We start from the raw sequence: 16,072 nt of genomic DNA, 5'->3' as shown, positions 1-16,072 counted from the left end.
CACATTTTGGACAACATACTAAACTTTGACTTTTTTGTCAAATTTTGGACGACATACTAACCTATGACTTTTTTGTCAAATTTTGGAAGACATACTAAAAGTATCACATTTTGGTGACTTTTTGGAGGACATACTAAACTATGACATTTATGTCGCTTTTTGGACGACATACTAAACTATGACATTTTGGTGACTTTTTGAACGACATACTAAACTATGACATTTTTGTCGCTTTTTGGACGACATACTAAACTATGACATTTTTGTCGCTTTTTGGACGACATACTAAACTATGACATTTTTGCAACATTTTGGACGACATACTAAACTATGACATTTTTGTCGCTTTTTGGACGACATACTAAACTATGACATTTTGGTGACTTTTTGAACGACATACTAAACTATGACAATTTTGTCGCTTTTTGAACGACATACTAAACTATGACATTTTTGTCGCTTTTTGGACGACATACTAAACTATGACATTTTTGTCGCTTTTTGGACGACATACTAAACTATGACATTTTTGTCGCTTTTTGGACAACATACTAAACTATGACATTTTCGTCGCTTTTTGGACGACATACTAAACTATGACATTTTTGCAACATTTTGGACGACATACTAAACTATGACGTTTTTGTCGCTTTTTGGACGACATACTAAACTATGACATTTTTGTCACTTTTTGGACGACTTACTAAACTATGACATTTATCTCGCTTTTTGGACGACATACTAAACTATGACGTTTTTGTCACATTTTGAACGACATACTAAACTATGACGTTTTTGTCGCTTTTTGGACGACATACTAAACTATGACATTTTTGTCGCTTTTTGGACGACATACTAAACTATGACATTTTTGCAACATTTTGGACGACATACTAAACTATGACATTTTTGTCGCTTTTTGGACGACATACTAAACTATGACGTTTTTGTCGCTTTTTGGACGACATACTAAACTATGACATTTTTGTCACTTTTTGGACGACATACTAAACTATGACATTTATGTCGCTTTTTGGACGACATACTAAACTATGACATTTTGGTGACTTTTTGAGCGACATACTAAACTATGACATTTTTGTCGCTTTTTGGACGACATACTAAACTATGACATTTTTGTCGCTTTTTGGACGACATACTAAACTATGACATTTTTGCAACATTTTGGACGACATACTAAACTATGACATTTTTGTCGCTTTTTGGACGACATACTAAACTATGCCATTTTGGTGACTTTTTGAACGACATACTAAACTATGACATTTTTGTCGCTTTTTGGACGACAAACTAAACTATGACATTTTCGTCGCTTTTTGGACGACATACTAAACTATGACATTTTTGCAACATTTTGGACGACATACTAAACTATGAATTTTTTGTCGCTTTTTGGACGACATACTAAACTATGACATTTTTGTCGCTTTTTGGACGACATACTAAACTATGACATTTTTGTCACTTTTTGGACGACATACTAAACTATGACATTTATCTCGCTTTTTGGACGACATACTAAACTATGACGTTTTTGTCACATTTTGAACGACATACTAAACTATGACGTTTTTGTCCCTTTTTGGACGACATACTAAACTATGACATTTTTGCAACATTTTGAACGACATACTAAACTATGACATTTTTGTCGCTTTTTGGACGACATACTAAACTATGACATTTTTGTCGCTTTTTGGACGACATACTAAACTATGACATTTTCGTCGCTTTTTGGACGACATACTAAACTATGACATTTTTGCAACATTTTGGACGACATACTAAACTATGACGTTTTTGTCGCTTTTTGGACGACATACTAAACTATGACATTTTTGTCACTTTTTGGACGACTTACTAAACTATGACATTTATCTCGCTTTTTGGACGACATACTAAACTATGACGTTTTTGTCACATTTTGAACGACATACTAAACTATGACGTTTTTGTCGCTTTTTGGACGACATACTAAACTATGACATTTTTGTCGCTTTTTGGACGACATACTAAACTATGACATTTTTGCAACATTTTGGACGACATACTAAACTATGACATTTTTGTCGCTTTTTGGACGACATACTAAACTATGACGTTTTTGTCGCTTTTTGGACGACATACTAAACTATGACATTTTGGTGACTTTTTGAGCGACATACTAAACTATGACATTTTTGTCGCTTTTTGGACGACATACTAAACTATGACATTTTCGTCGCTTTTTGGACGACATACTAAACTATGACATTTTTGCAACATTTTGGACGACATACTAAACTATGACGTTTTTGTCGCTTTTTGGACGACATACTAAACTATGACATTTTTGTCACTTTTTGGACGACTTACTAAACTATGACATTTATCTCGCTTTTTGGACGACATACTAAACTATGACGTTTTTGTCACATTTTGAACGACATACTAAACTATGACGTTTTTGTCGCTTTTTGGACGACATACTAAACTATGACATTTTTGTCGCTTTTTGGACGACATACTAAACTATGACATTTTTGCAACATTTTGGACGACATACTAAACTATGACATTTTTGTCGCTTTTTGGACGACATACTAAACTATGACGTTTTTGTCGCTTTTTGGACGACATACTAAACTATGACATTTTTGTCACTTTTTGGACGACATACTAAACTATGACATTTATGTCGCTTTTTGGACGACATACTAAACTATGACATTTTGGTGACTTTTTGAGCGACATACTAAACTATGACATTTTTGTCGCTTTTTGGACGACATACTAAACTATGACATTTTTGTCGCTTTTTGGACGACATACTAAACTATGACATTTTTGCAACATTTTGGACGACATACTAAACTATGACATTTTTGTCGCTTTTTGGACGACATACTAAACTATGCCATTTTGGTGACTTTTTGAACGACATACTAAACTATGACATTTTTGTCGCTTTTTGGACGACAAACTAAACTATGACATTTTCGTCGCTTTTTGGACGACATACTAAACTATGACATTTTTGCAACATTTTGGACGACATACTAAACTATGAATTTTTTGTCGCTTTTTGGACGACATACTAAACTATGACATTTTTGTCGCTTTTTGGACGACATACTAAACTATGACATTTTTGTCACTTTTTGGACGACATACTAAACTATGACATTTATCTCGCTTTTTGGACGACATACTAAACTATGACGTTTTTGTCACATTTTGAACGACATACTAAACTATGACGTTTTTGTCCCTTTTTGGACGACATACTAAACTATGACATTTTTGCAACATTTTGAACGACATACTAAACTATGACATTTTTGTCGCTTTTTGGACGACATACTAAACTATGACATTTTTGTCGCTTTTTGGACGACATACTAAACTATGACATTTTCGTCGCTTTTTGGACGACATACTAAACTATGACATTTTTGCAACATTTTGGACGACATACTAAACTATGACGTTTTTGTCGCTTTTTGGACGACATACTAAACTATGACATTTTTGTCACTTTTTGGACGACTTACTAAACTGTGACATTTATCTCGCTTTTTGGACGACATACTAAACTATGACGTTTTTGTCACATTTTGAACGACATACTAAACTATGACATTTTCGTCGCTTTTTGGACGACATACTAAACTATGACATTTTTGCAACATTTTGGACGACATACTAAACTATGACGTTTTTGTCGCTTTTTGGACGACATACTAAACTATGACATTTTTGTCACTTTTTGGACGACTTACTAAACTATGACATTTATCTCGCTTTTTGGACGACATACTAAACTATGACGTTTTTGTCACATTTTGAACGACATACTAAACTATGACGTTTTTGTCGCTTTTTGGACGACATACTAAACTATGACATTTTTGTCGCTTTTTGGACGACATACTAAACTATGACATTTTTGCAACATTTTGGACGACATACTAAACTATGACATTTTTGTCGCTTTTTGGACGACATACTAAACTATGACGTTTTTGTCGCTTTTTGGACGACATACTAAACTATGACATTTTGGTGACTTTTTGAGCGACATACTAAACTATGACATTTTTGTCGCTTTTTGGACGACATACTAAACTATGACATTTTCGTCGCTTTTTGGACGACATACTAAACTATGACATTTTTGCAACATTTTGGACGACATACTAAACTATGACGTTTTTGTCGCTTTTTGGACGACATACTAAACTATGACATTTTTGTCACTTTTTGGACGACTTACTAAACTATGACATTTATCTCGCTTTTTGGACGACATACTAAACTATGACGTTTTTGTCACATTTTGAACGACATACTAAACTATGACGTTTTTGTCGCTTTTTGGACGACATACTAAACTATGACATTTTTGTCGCTTTTTGGACGACATACTAAACTATGACATTTTTGCAACATTTTGGACGACATACTAAACTATGACATTTTTGTCGCTTTTTGGACGACATACTAAACTATGACGTTTTTGTCGCTTTTTGGACGACATACTAAACTATGACATTTTTGTCACTTTTTGGACGACATACTAAACTATGACATTTATGTCGCTTTTTGGACGACATACTAAACTATGACATTTTGGTGACTTTTTGAGCGACATACTAAACTATGACATTTTTGTCGCTTTTTGGACGACATACTAAACTATGACATTTTTGTCGCTTTTTGGACGACATACTAAACTATGACATTTTTGCAACATTTTGGACGACATACTAAACTATGACATTTTTGTCGCTTTTTGGACGACATACTAAACTATGCCATTTTGGTGACTTTTTGAACGACATACTAAACTATGACATTTTTGTCGCTTTTTGGACGACAAACTAAACTATGACATTTTCGTCGCTTTTTGGACGACATACTAAACTATGACATTTTTGCAACATTTTGGACGACATACTAAACTATGAATTTTTTGTCGCTTTTTGGACGACATACTAAACTATGACATTTTTGTCGCTTTTTGGACGACATACTAAACTATGACATTTTTGTCACTTTTTGGACGACATACTAAACTATGACATTTATCTCGCTTTTTGGACGACATACTAAACTATGACGTTTTTGTCACATTTTGAACGACATACTAAACTATGACGTTTTTGTCCCTTTTTGGACGACATACTAAACTATGACATTTTTGCAACATTTTGAACGACATACTAAACTATGACATTTTTGTCGCTTTTTGGACGACATACTAAACTATGACATTTTTGTCGCTTTTTGGACGACATACTAAACTATGACATTTTCGTCGCTTTTTGGACGACATACTAAACTATGACATTTTTGCAACATTTTGGACGACATACTAAACTATGACGTTTTTGTCGCTTTTTGGACGACATACTAAACTATGACATTTTTGTCACTTTTTGGACGACTTACTAAACTGTGACATTTATCTCGCTTTTTGGACGACATACTAAACTATGACGTTTTTGTCACATTTTGAACGACATACTAAACTATGACGTTTTTGTCGCTTTTTGGACGACATACTAAACTATGACATTTTTGTCGCTTTTTGGACGACATACTAAACTATGACATTTTTGCAACATTTTGGACGACATACTAAACTATGACATTTTTGTCGCTTTTTGGACGACATACTAAACTATGACGTTTTTGTCGCTTTTTGGACGACATACTAAACTATGACATTTTTGTCACTTTTTGGACGACATACTAAACTATGACATTTATGTCGCTTTTTGGACGACATACTAAACTATGACATTTTGGTGACTTTTTGAGCGACATACTAAACTATGACATTTTTGTCGCTTTTTGGACGACATACTAAACTATGACATTTTTGTCGCTTTTTGGACGACATACTAAACTATGACATTTTTGCAACATTTTGGACGACATACTAAACTATGACATTTTTGTCGCTTTTTGGACGACATACTAAACTATGCCATTTTGGTGACTTTTTGAACGACATACTAAACTATGACATTTTTGTCGCTTTTTGGACGACAAACTAAACTATGACATTTTCGTAGCTTTTTGGACGACATACTAAACTATGACATTTTTGCAACATTTTGGACGACATACTAAACTATGAATTTTTTGTCGCTTTTTGGACGACATACTAAACTATGACATTTTTGTCGCTTTTTGGACGACATACTAAACTATGACATTTTTGTCACTTTTTGGACGACATACTAAACTATGACATTTATCTCGCTTTTTGGACGACATACTAAACTATGACGTTTTTGTCACATTTTGAACGACATACTAAACTATGACGTTTTTGTCGCTTTTTGGACGACATACTAAACTATGACATTTTTGCAACATTTTGAACGACATACTAAACTATGACATTTTTGTCGCTTTTTGGACGACATACTAAACTATGACATTTTTGTCACTTTTTGGACGACATACTAAACTATGACGTTTTTGTCACATTTTGGACGACATACTAAACTATGACATTTTTGTCGCTTTTTGGACGACATACTAAACTATGACATTTTTGTCGCTTTTTGGACGACATACTAAACTATGACATTTTTGTCGCTTTTTGGACGACATACTAAACTATGACATGTTTGCAACATTTTGGACGACATACTAAACTATGACATTTTTGCAACATTTTGGACGACATACTAAACTATGACAATTTTGTCACATTTTGGACGACATACTAAAGTATGACATTTTTCTCACTTTTTGGACGACATACTAAACTATGACATTTTTGTCGCTTTTAGGACGACATACTAAACTATGACGTTTTTGTCACATTTTGGACGACATACTAACCTATGACTTTTTTGTCACATTTTGGACGACATACTAAACTATGACTTTTTTGTCAAATTTTGGACGACATACTAACCTATGACTTTTTTATTACATTTTGGACGACATACTACACTATGACTTTTTTGTCAAATTTTGGACGACATACTAACCTATGACTTTTTTGTCAAATTTTGGACGACATACTAAACTATGACATTTTTGTCGCTTTTTGGACGACATACTAAACTATGACATTTTGGTGACTTTTTGAACGACATACTAAACTATGACATTTTGTCGCTTTTTGAACGACATACTAAACTATGACGTTTTTGTCACATTTTGGACGACATACTAAACTATGACATTTTTGTCGCTTTTTGGACGACATACTAAACTATGACATTTTTGCAACATTTTGGACGACATACTAAACTATGACATTTTTGTCGCTTTTTGGACGACATACTAAACTATGACGTTTTTGTCACATTTTGGACGACATACTAAACTATGACATTTTTGTCGCTTTTTGGACGACATACTAAACTATGACATTTTTGTCGCTTTTTGGACGACATACTAAACTATGACATTTTTGCAACATTTTGGACAACATACTAAACTATGACATTTTTGCAACATTTTGGACGACATACTAAACTATGACGTTTTTGTCGCTTTTTGGACGACATACTAAACTATGACGTTTTTGTCACATTTTGGACGACATACTAAACTATGACATTTTTGTCGTTTTTTGGACGACATACTAAACTATGACATTTTGGTGACTTTTTGAACGACATACTAAACTATGACTTTTTTGTCAAATTTTGGACGACATACTAACCTATGACTTTTTTATTACATTTTGGACGACATACTAAACTATGACTTTTTTGTCACATTTTGGACGACATACTAACCTATGACTTTTTTGTCAAATTTTGGACGACATACTAAACTATGACATTTTTGTCGCTTTTTGGACGACATACTAAACTATGACATTTTGGTGACTTTTTGAACGACATACTAAACTATGACATTTTTGTCGCTTTTTGGACGACATACTAAACTATGACATTTTTGTCGCTTTTTGGACGACATACTAAACTATGACATTTTTGCAACATTTTGGACGACATACTAAACTATGACATTTTTGTCGCTTTTTGGACGACATACTAAACTATGACATTTTGGTGACTTTTTGAACGACATACTAAACTATGACAATTTTGTCGCTTTTTGAACGACATACTAAACTATGACATTTTTGTCGCTTTTTGGACGACATACTAAACTATGACATTTTTGTCGCTTTTTGGACGACATACTAAACTATGACATTTTTGTCGCTTTTGGGACGACATACTAAACTATGACGTTTTTGTCGCTTTTTGGACGACATACTAAACTATGACGTTTTTGTCGCTTTTTGGACGACATACTAAACTATGACGTTTTTGTCACATTTTGGACGACATACTAAACTATGACATTTTTGTCGCTTTTTGGACGACATACTAAACTATGACATTTTCGTCGCTTTTTGGACGACATACTAAACTATGACATTTTTGCAACATTTTGGACGACATACTAAACTATGACGTTTTTGTCGCTTTTTGGACGACATACTAAACTATGACATTTTTGTCACTTTTTGGACGACTTACTAAACTATGACATTTATCTCGCTTTTTGGACGACATACTAAACTATGACGTTTTTGTCACATTTTGAACGACATACTAAACTATGACGTTTTTGTCGCTTTTTGGACGACATACTAAACTATGACATTTTTGTCGCTTTTTGGACGACATACTAAACTATGACATTTTGGTGACTTTTTGAACGACATACTAAACTATGACAATTTTGTCGCTTTTTGAACGACATACTAAACTATGACATTTTTGTCGCTTTTTGGACGACATACTAAACTATGACATTTTTGTCGCTTTTTGGACGACATACTAAACTATGACATTTTTGTCGCTTTTTGGACGACATACTAAACTATGACGTTTTTGTCGCTTTTTGGACGACATACTAAACTATGACGTTTTTGTCGCTTTTTGGACGACATACTAAACTATGACGTTTTTGTCACATTTTGGACGACATACTAAACTATGACATTTTTGTCGCTTTTTGGACGACATACTAAACTATGACATTTTCGTCGCTTTTTGGACGACATACTAAACTATGACATTTTTGCAACATTTTGGACGACATACTAAACTATGACGTTTTTGTCGCTTTTTGGACGACATACTAAACTATGACATTTTTGTCACTTTTTGGACGACTTACTAAACTATGACATTTATCTCGCTTTTTGGACGACATACTAAACTATGACGTTTTTGTCACATTTTGAACGACATACTAAACTATGACGTTTTTGTCGCTTTTTGGACGACATACTAAACTATGACATTTTTGTCGCTTTTTGGACGACATACCAAACTATGACATTTTTGCAACATTTTGGACGACATACTAAACTATGACATTTTTGTCGCTTTTTGGACGACATACTAAACTATGACGTTTTTGTCGCTTTTTGGACGACATACTAAACTATGACATTTTTGTCACTTTTTGGACGACATACTAAACTATGACATTTATGTCGCTTTTTGGACGACATACTAAACTATGACATTTTGGTGACTTTTTGAGCGACATACTAAACTATGACATTTTTGTCGCTTTTTGGACGACATACTAAACTATGACATTTTTGTCGCTTTTTGGACGACATACTAAACTATGACATTTTTGCAACATTTTGGACGACATACTAAACTATGACATTTTTGTCGCTTTTTGGACGACATACTAAACTATGCCATTTTGGTGACTTTTTGAACGACATACTAAACTATGACATTTTTGTCGCTTTTTGGACGACAAACTAAACTATGACATTTTCGTCGCTTTTTGGACGACATACTAAACTATGACATTTTTGCAACATTTTGGACGACATACAAAACTATGAATTTTTTGTCGCTTTTTGGACGACATACTTAACTATGACATTTTTGTCGCTTTTTGGACGACATACTAAACTATGACATTTTTGTCACTTTTTGGACGACATACTAAACTATGACATTTATCTCGCTTTTTGGACGACATACTAAACTATGACGTTTTTGTCACATTTTGAACGACATACTAAACTATGACGTTTTTGTCGCTTTTTGGACGACATACTAAACTATGACATTTTTGCAACATTTTGAACGACATACTAAACTATGACATTTTTGTCGCTTTTTGGACGACATACTAAACTATGACATTTTTGTCACTTTTTGGACGACATACTAAACTATGACGTTTTTGTCACATTTTGGACGACATACTAAACTATGACATTTTTGTCGCTTTTTGGACGACATACTAAACTATGACATTTTTGTCGCTTTTTGGACGACATACTAAACTAGATTTCCGCAATTCCGTGCCGAAATTTCGAGTGTGCCTGCAGTTCTTGCGGCATGTGTCTTCGCGTGCAGGACTTGTGCTGGTAAAGGATTGAGTGGTATTTTGGTGGAATCACCCTTTGAAAGAGAATAACTCATAAACCCCTCCCACTCCCTGATGCCCCCTCCCCCTTCCGAACACCTGCGTTATAAAATCTAAAAATGTGGATTGAACCTTTAAAAGCATTTAGACAGAGTGGTATTTTGGTGGACTCACCCTTTAAAAACACCAAGTTTTAAAGGAGATAACAAGACGGATCAGAGAGGACTCAGACGCAGAGGCCTTTTAATTGTCTTTATTGGCACTCGTAAACAATTCTCAAGGCAGGTCCTCTTTACTGAGGAAAAACAAAAGCGTGGCTATGAAAACCTATAACAAATTGCGAGCGCAACGCTCTACAAGAGAAACGTTGTGGAACTATAAACGCGGAACAAAAAAATCACTCCGAAGAGGAAACATACTCGGACTAAGGTTATCATGTAAAACTTAAACAGAAAACTCTCCAAACGGAGGAAAACACGGCTCTAAACACTTCAAAACAAAAGCTAACTCAAAAGCACAATCCTAATGATTGGCGATCCTTAACCAACTAAGAATGAGATAAAAAACAAAACGCAATCTAAATGATTGGATCTAACTAATAAAAGGTAAGTCACAAGCCTAGCGATTGGAGTTCCTAAAAGGCTGTGAAAATTAACAAACAAAAAATCTCTCCCAAGGAGGAAAACAAAAGCTATAAATCTTAACTAAGGTATCAGCTAACAGGCTATGATAAGAAAACTTACAAAATAAAGCATCGCTCACCAAGAGGATCAAAAACTTGAGGATTCTGGGGCTGTGACGAGGCGCTATGGTGATCAGGCATGGACGAAAACACACTGGCACTGGAACAGGGGAACAGGGAGTTTTTATAGTCCACATGGCTTAATTGTCAGCAGGTGTGTGTAATCAGGGCCGGCAGAGGAGGGGGCGGGGCAAACTGCTGGAGTGACAGGAGAGAGGGAGAGAGAGAGATTCACAATCCCCTCTGTTTCCCATTCTCACAGAGAAAACAGCATGTTTTAAAGTTGTCATATCTCAAGAACGGTTGATGATAGAGATAAAATGTTTGGTTTGTGAGCGCCAGGAGGCTTTCAGCAGCTCCCATCTCAAAATTTGTGACAAACGGGCGTGAATTGACAGAGAAATCACAGTTTTAAAATCACCCTCATCTTGATTTTCCACAACTCCAAAGCAGACATTTTAACATGGGAGTGAATTGAGACTGTGACCAGAGTTCTCTGTGCTTTGAGGTGATTTTAAGAAAAACTACAAGTCATATGAACATGACAAACACACACAGGGTTAGACGACAACCATGGCAACATTTTGATGTAAAAATTGTCTCTGTAGGTTGGAAATTGTGGGCAGGAGAAGAGTTTGTTTAGAAGTTTTTCTGATTATTTTGCTGGATCTTGCTAGAGTGTGTCACTCTAGCTCACACCTAACGACCACACACACACCCATTATAAAATCAGAAAGCTTTGAAAAAAAGTACAAAACTTAAACTGCGATAGTTCAAAAACCGTAACATGTATCAAAATGTCGACTTAGGTCAGAAAAGTCCCAAGTCTTGTGACCCGTTTAAACTTCCAACCACGTTTCTACGTTAAAGTATGACGACACTGTGATGCTCCAAAGCGGGCTTGGTTTTTTTCGGTCTCCCATCCACTTCAATGTTAATTTTTGTTCAGTTTTTTGTAAATATTATCCCAATGGTTATATGAAAATCTTAGAAAAGTCATAGCACACCATTCCCGGTCAAGGCGCACATTTTGATATAACTTGTGTTGGGGGTTTCTCAAAGATGCAGGAGGAGTAGCGTGCCGAAATAACGGGAGGGCGCGAGAATAAAAAGCAGAATAAACGCGCACGATTACAAGAGATGCCTTGCAGCGCAAGGCATTCTAGTGAGAACCCTAGGGTTCTCACTAGAATGCCTTGCAGCTGCAGGCACTAACTATGACATTTTTGCAACATTTTGGACGACATACTAAACTATGACATTTTTGTCGCTTTTTGGACGACATACTAAACTATGACATTTTTGTCGCTTTTTGGACGACATACTAAACTATGACGTTTTTGTCACATTTTGGACGACATACTAAACTATGACATTTTTGTCGCTTTTTGGACGACATACTAAACTATGACATTTTTGCAACATTTTGGACGACATACTAAACTATGACATTTATGTCGCTTTTTGGACGACATACTAAACTATGACATTTTTGTCGCTTTTTGGACGACATACTAAACTATGACATGTTTGCAACATTTTGGACGACATACTAAACTATGACATTTTTGCAACATTTTGGACGACATACTAAACTATGACGTTTTTGTCGCTTTTTGGACGACATACTAAACTATGACGTTTTTGTCACATTTTGGACGACATACTAAACTATGACATTTTCGTCGCTTTTTGGACGACATACTAAACTATGACATTTTTGCAACATTTTGGACGACATACTAAACTATGACGTTTTTGTCGCTTTTTGGACGACATACTAAACTATGACATTTTTGTCACTTTTTGGACGACTTACTAAACTATGACATTTATCTCGCTTTTTGGACGACATACTAAACTATGACATTTTTGTCGCTTTTTGGACGACATACTAAACTATGACGTTTTTGTCACATTTTGGACGACATACTAAACTATGACATTTTTGTCGCTTTTTGGACGACATACTAAACTATGACATTTTTGCAACATTTTGGACGACATACTAAACTATGACATTTATGTCGCTTTTTGGACGACATACTAAACTATGACATTTTTGTCGCTTTTTGGACGACATACTAAACTATGACATTTTGGTGACTTTTTGAGCGACATACTAAACTATGACATTTTTGTCGCTTTTTGGACGACATACTAAACTATGACATTTTTGTCGCTTTTTGGACGACATACTAAACTATGACATTTTTGCAACATTTTGGACGACATACTAAACTATGACATTTTTGTCGCTTTTTGGACGACATACTAAACTATGCCATTTTGGTGACTTTTTGAACGACATACTAAACTATGACGTTTTTGTCGCTTTTTGGACGACATACTAAACTATGACATTTTTGTCGCTTTTTGGACGACAAACTAAACTATGACATTTTCGTCGCTTTTTGGACGACATACTAAACTATGACATTTTTGCAACATTTTGGACGACATACTAAACTATGAATTTTTTGTCGCTTTTTGGACGACATACTAAACTATGACATTTTTGTCGCTTTTTGGACGACATGCTAAACTATGACATTTTTGTCACTTTTTGGACGACATACTAAACTATGACATTTATCTCGCTTTTTGGACGACATACTAAACTATGACGTTTTTGTCGCTTTTTGGACGACATACTAAACTATGGCTTTTTGGTGAATCCCTCTCACTCTTGTCCAGACACCTCGCCATCCCGCTGCCAGTGGGCGACTGCGTCTTCAGCCTCACGTGGCTCCTCCCCACCTACTTCCTGTTTGCCGTGAGCTATGACGTGCTGCAGACTCTAGCAGACGTGGCTCATTATCTGCATTTCTTCAGCCACAGTCTGGAAATACTGGAGCACAACGTGACCCAGAGTTTTACTGCAGGAAATCTCTCTGTGCTGCTCTGATCCTCACAAACATCACCCACGCTCAGCCCTCTTTTTTTTCTTCTATTCAAACCCCTAATACAAACTGAAAACTTTGACTTTTTCAATCTTGCAGCGTAGGAAGCTAAAGTGGGGCCACACCTGAAGGAGGCGCTCTTTCTTATACGGTGGCAGCGTTCTTCTCTGTCTCACGCTGGCCAGGGTTGCCAGGTTTTTGTGGTGCCAAAGTAAAGATGACATGGTGGTGGAGAGCTTCACAGCACATTGTGTCTTTGTCAGAGGCATTTCATAGATGTTTGGGGGCCTCGGGCATTAAGCTTCTGTGGGGGCCCCTTTCTTCATCCATGTCACTTCTGGTTACACTGTCTCTCTGTGGTTAAAGATTCCCCTCACATGCACGCCTGTTTTGAGAATGTAAGTAGTAGAAAGTACAGATCCAGATTTATGTTCAAATGTAGGGAGTAAAAGCAAAATACTTGAATAAGGTACATGCATCTTAATGCTCTAGTGTGTAACTTTTCGATAGAAACACATTTCCCAGTACAGTTGTTTTCATGTCTGTGGAGACACAGAGTGAAGGCGGAGGCCTAACAGCTGTTGACAGTGTTGACTTCAGGTTAAGGAATGAACCTGGGTTCTCTGAAACATGAGGTAAAGTCGTCCTTTCACAAAGCTCTGCAGGTTCACATGAGAGACAAGTTACACACTGGAGCTTTAAGTAGAGTGGAGAAAAGTACCGATGGCTGTTGTTACGTTTGATTTAAAGGGCACTTTCATAAAAATTGTGTTCATTGTGTTCATGTTGGAAAAGATTGTTTGTTTTGTTCATATATGATGAACGTCACTCACAACTGCTGTAAAACTTCTGGAATCCAGATAACAGACGAGGAAGGAAGTCATTTACGTTCTCTTGTTCAGGCCCATTCAACAATTTAAGGCACATTTTCAAATTTTTAATTTCCGGTGATAAAATTAGGTCACACTAGAAGAACTGGGTGAAGATCTACCCAACCAGCAGATAAATTTGACCCATGACCTGGCAACCCTGATCTTCCATGTGCTTCCACTTGCTGTTCCTGAGCCAACATAGTTGAAACACTTTGAAGTAAAATGCATGTATTCATTTATAAAGATGCCAAAGCACTGTACACTTCACTATATTCAAATATCAGAGTAACAAGCACAGGTTTATTTAAAGGTCTAGTTCAGGATTGTTTGAAGTGGGTCTGTCACTGTGCTCAGGAAACTAAAGATTTTAGCCACTTATCACTTAAGAATATATTAGTCACTTTATCTCACAAGTGTATGTACCAGGCACACGTCTGCACCAAATGTGTTTCCAGACGGAAAAGACCGACTCACGGAGAGGAAAGCAAGTGATTGATTTTATGAGGTGAGTCTTTTGCTAAGCAGCCAAAATCTAATTTCCTTGTGTCCCCACTGGCAGCCATGTTTCTCTACAGCTCAGTCAGTCTCGCCTAAAGAGAATCTAATCTTAACTATCCCTTAAATTAATATTGTACAATTGAAATAAATAAGTATTTCCTCTCGAATGACTCTTTAATTTCATCATGTGCTGCAGCACACGGAGCACCAGCATGTGGATGTTATGGTTGAATCTAATCCTCAGATTAGCGCCGACACCAAACGCACACAAATAAAAACTCCAAACTCTTATCAAAATATACTTTATTCTGGACATTTCCTTTACTGATCTGGTGTCAACGATAACAGACCAATGTGATGCAAGTTGCAATAAAAACAAACATGGGAGACGTTGCTGGGCTGATGCTCTGTTAAGGTCGACACAAGAACGGCAACGCGTGTAATCTGAGTGGAGTTTTGGAATTTTGTGGCTCAGATTATTCAAATGCACAAATACTTGGTGTGTTTCTATGTCAACATGTATGACACGTGTCACGGGGGGTGTTAATGATCACAGCTAACTTCAATAAGTCATATTTGGCCAAAACCTTTAATCAAACATTAAATCTGTCAAATATTATCAAAGAAAACCTGAATCCTTTGTTCTTTAGGCC

The 16,072-nt window shown here is 35.9% G+C and overlaps 1 protein-coding gene across 3 annotated transcripts in view; it reads left to right on the top strand.

Annotated features, from left to right (window-relative positions):
* si:ch211-51h4.2 (uncharacterized) overlaps positions 1-15,586 on the top strand; it is a 98,545-nt gene extending 82,959 nt beyond the window's left edge. For 2 of the 3 annotated variants that reach the window (XM_058637489.1, XM_058637488.1), the window contains one exon: positions 13,844-15,586. In XM_058637489.1, coding sequence (XP_058493472.1) covers positions 13,844-13,933 — 90 coding nt within the window. In that variant the 3' untranslated portion in view covers positions 13,934-15,586. The remainder of the gene's footprint in view (positions 1-13,843) is intronic. The other variant, XM_058637490.1, reaches the window with a different exon arrangement.
* Positions 15,587-16,072: the final 486 nt, after the last annotated feature.

Source organism: Solea solea, chromosome 9 (genome assembly GCF_958295425.1).
Source record: "Solea solea chromosome 9, fSolSol10.1, whole genome shotgun sequence".
NCBI classification, from domain to species: domain Eukaryota; kingdom Metazoa; phylum Chordata; class Actinopteri; order Pleuronectiformes; family Soleidae; genus Solea; species Solea solea.
The sequence above is the reverse complement of the archived record's forward strand: the minus strand, read 5'-3'. Positions and strand labels throughout refer to the sequence as shown.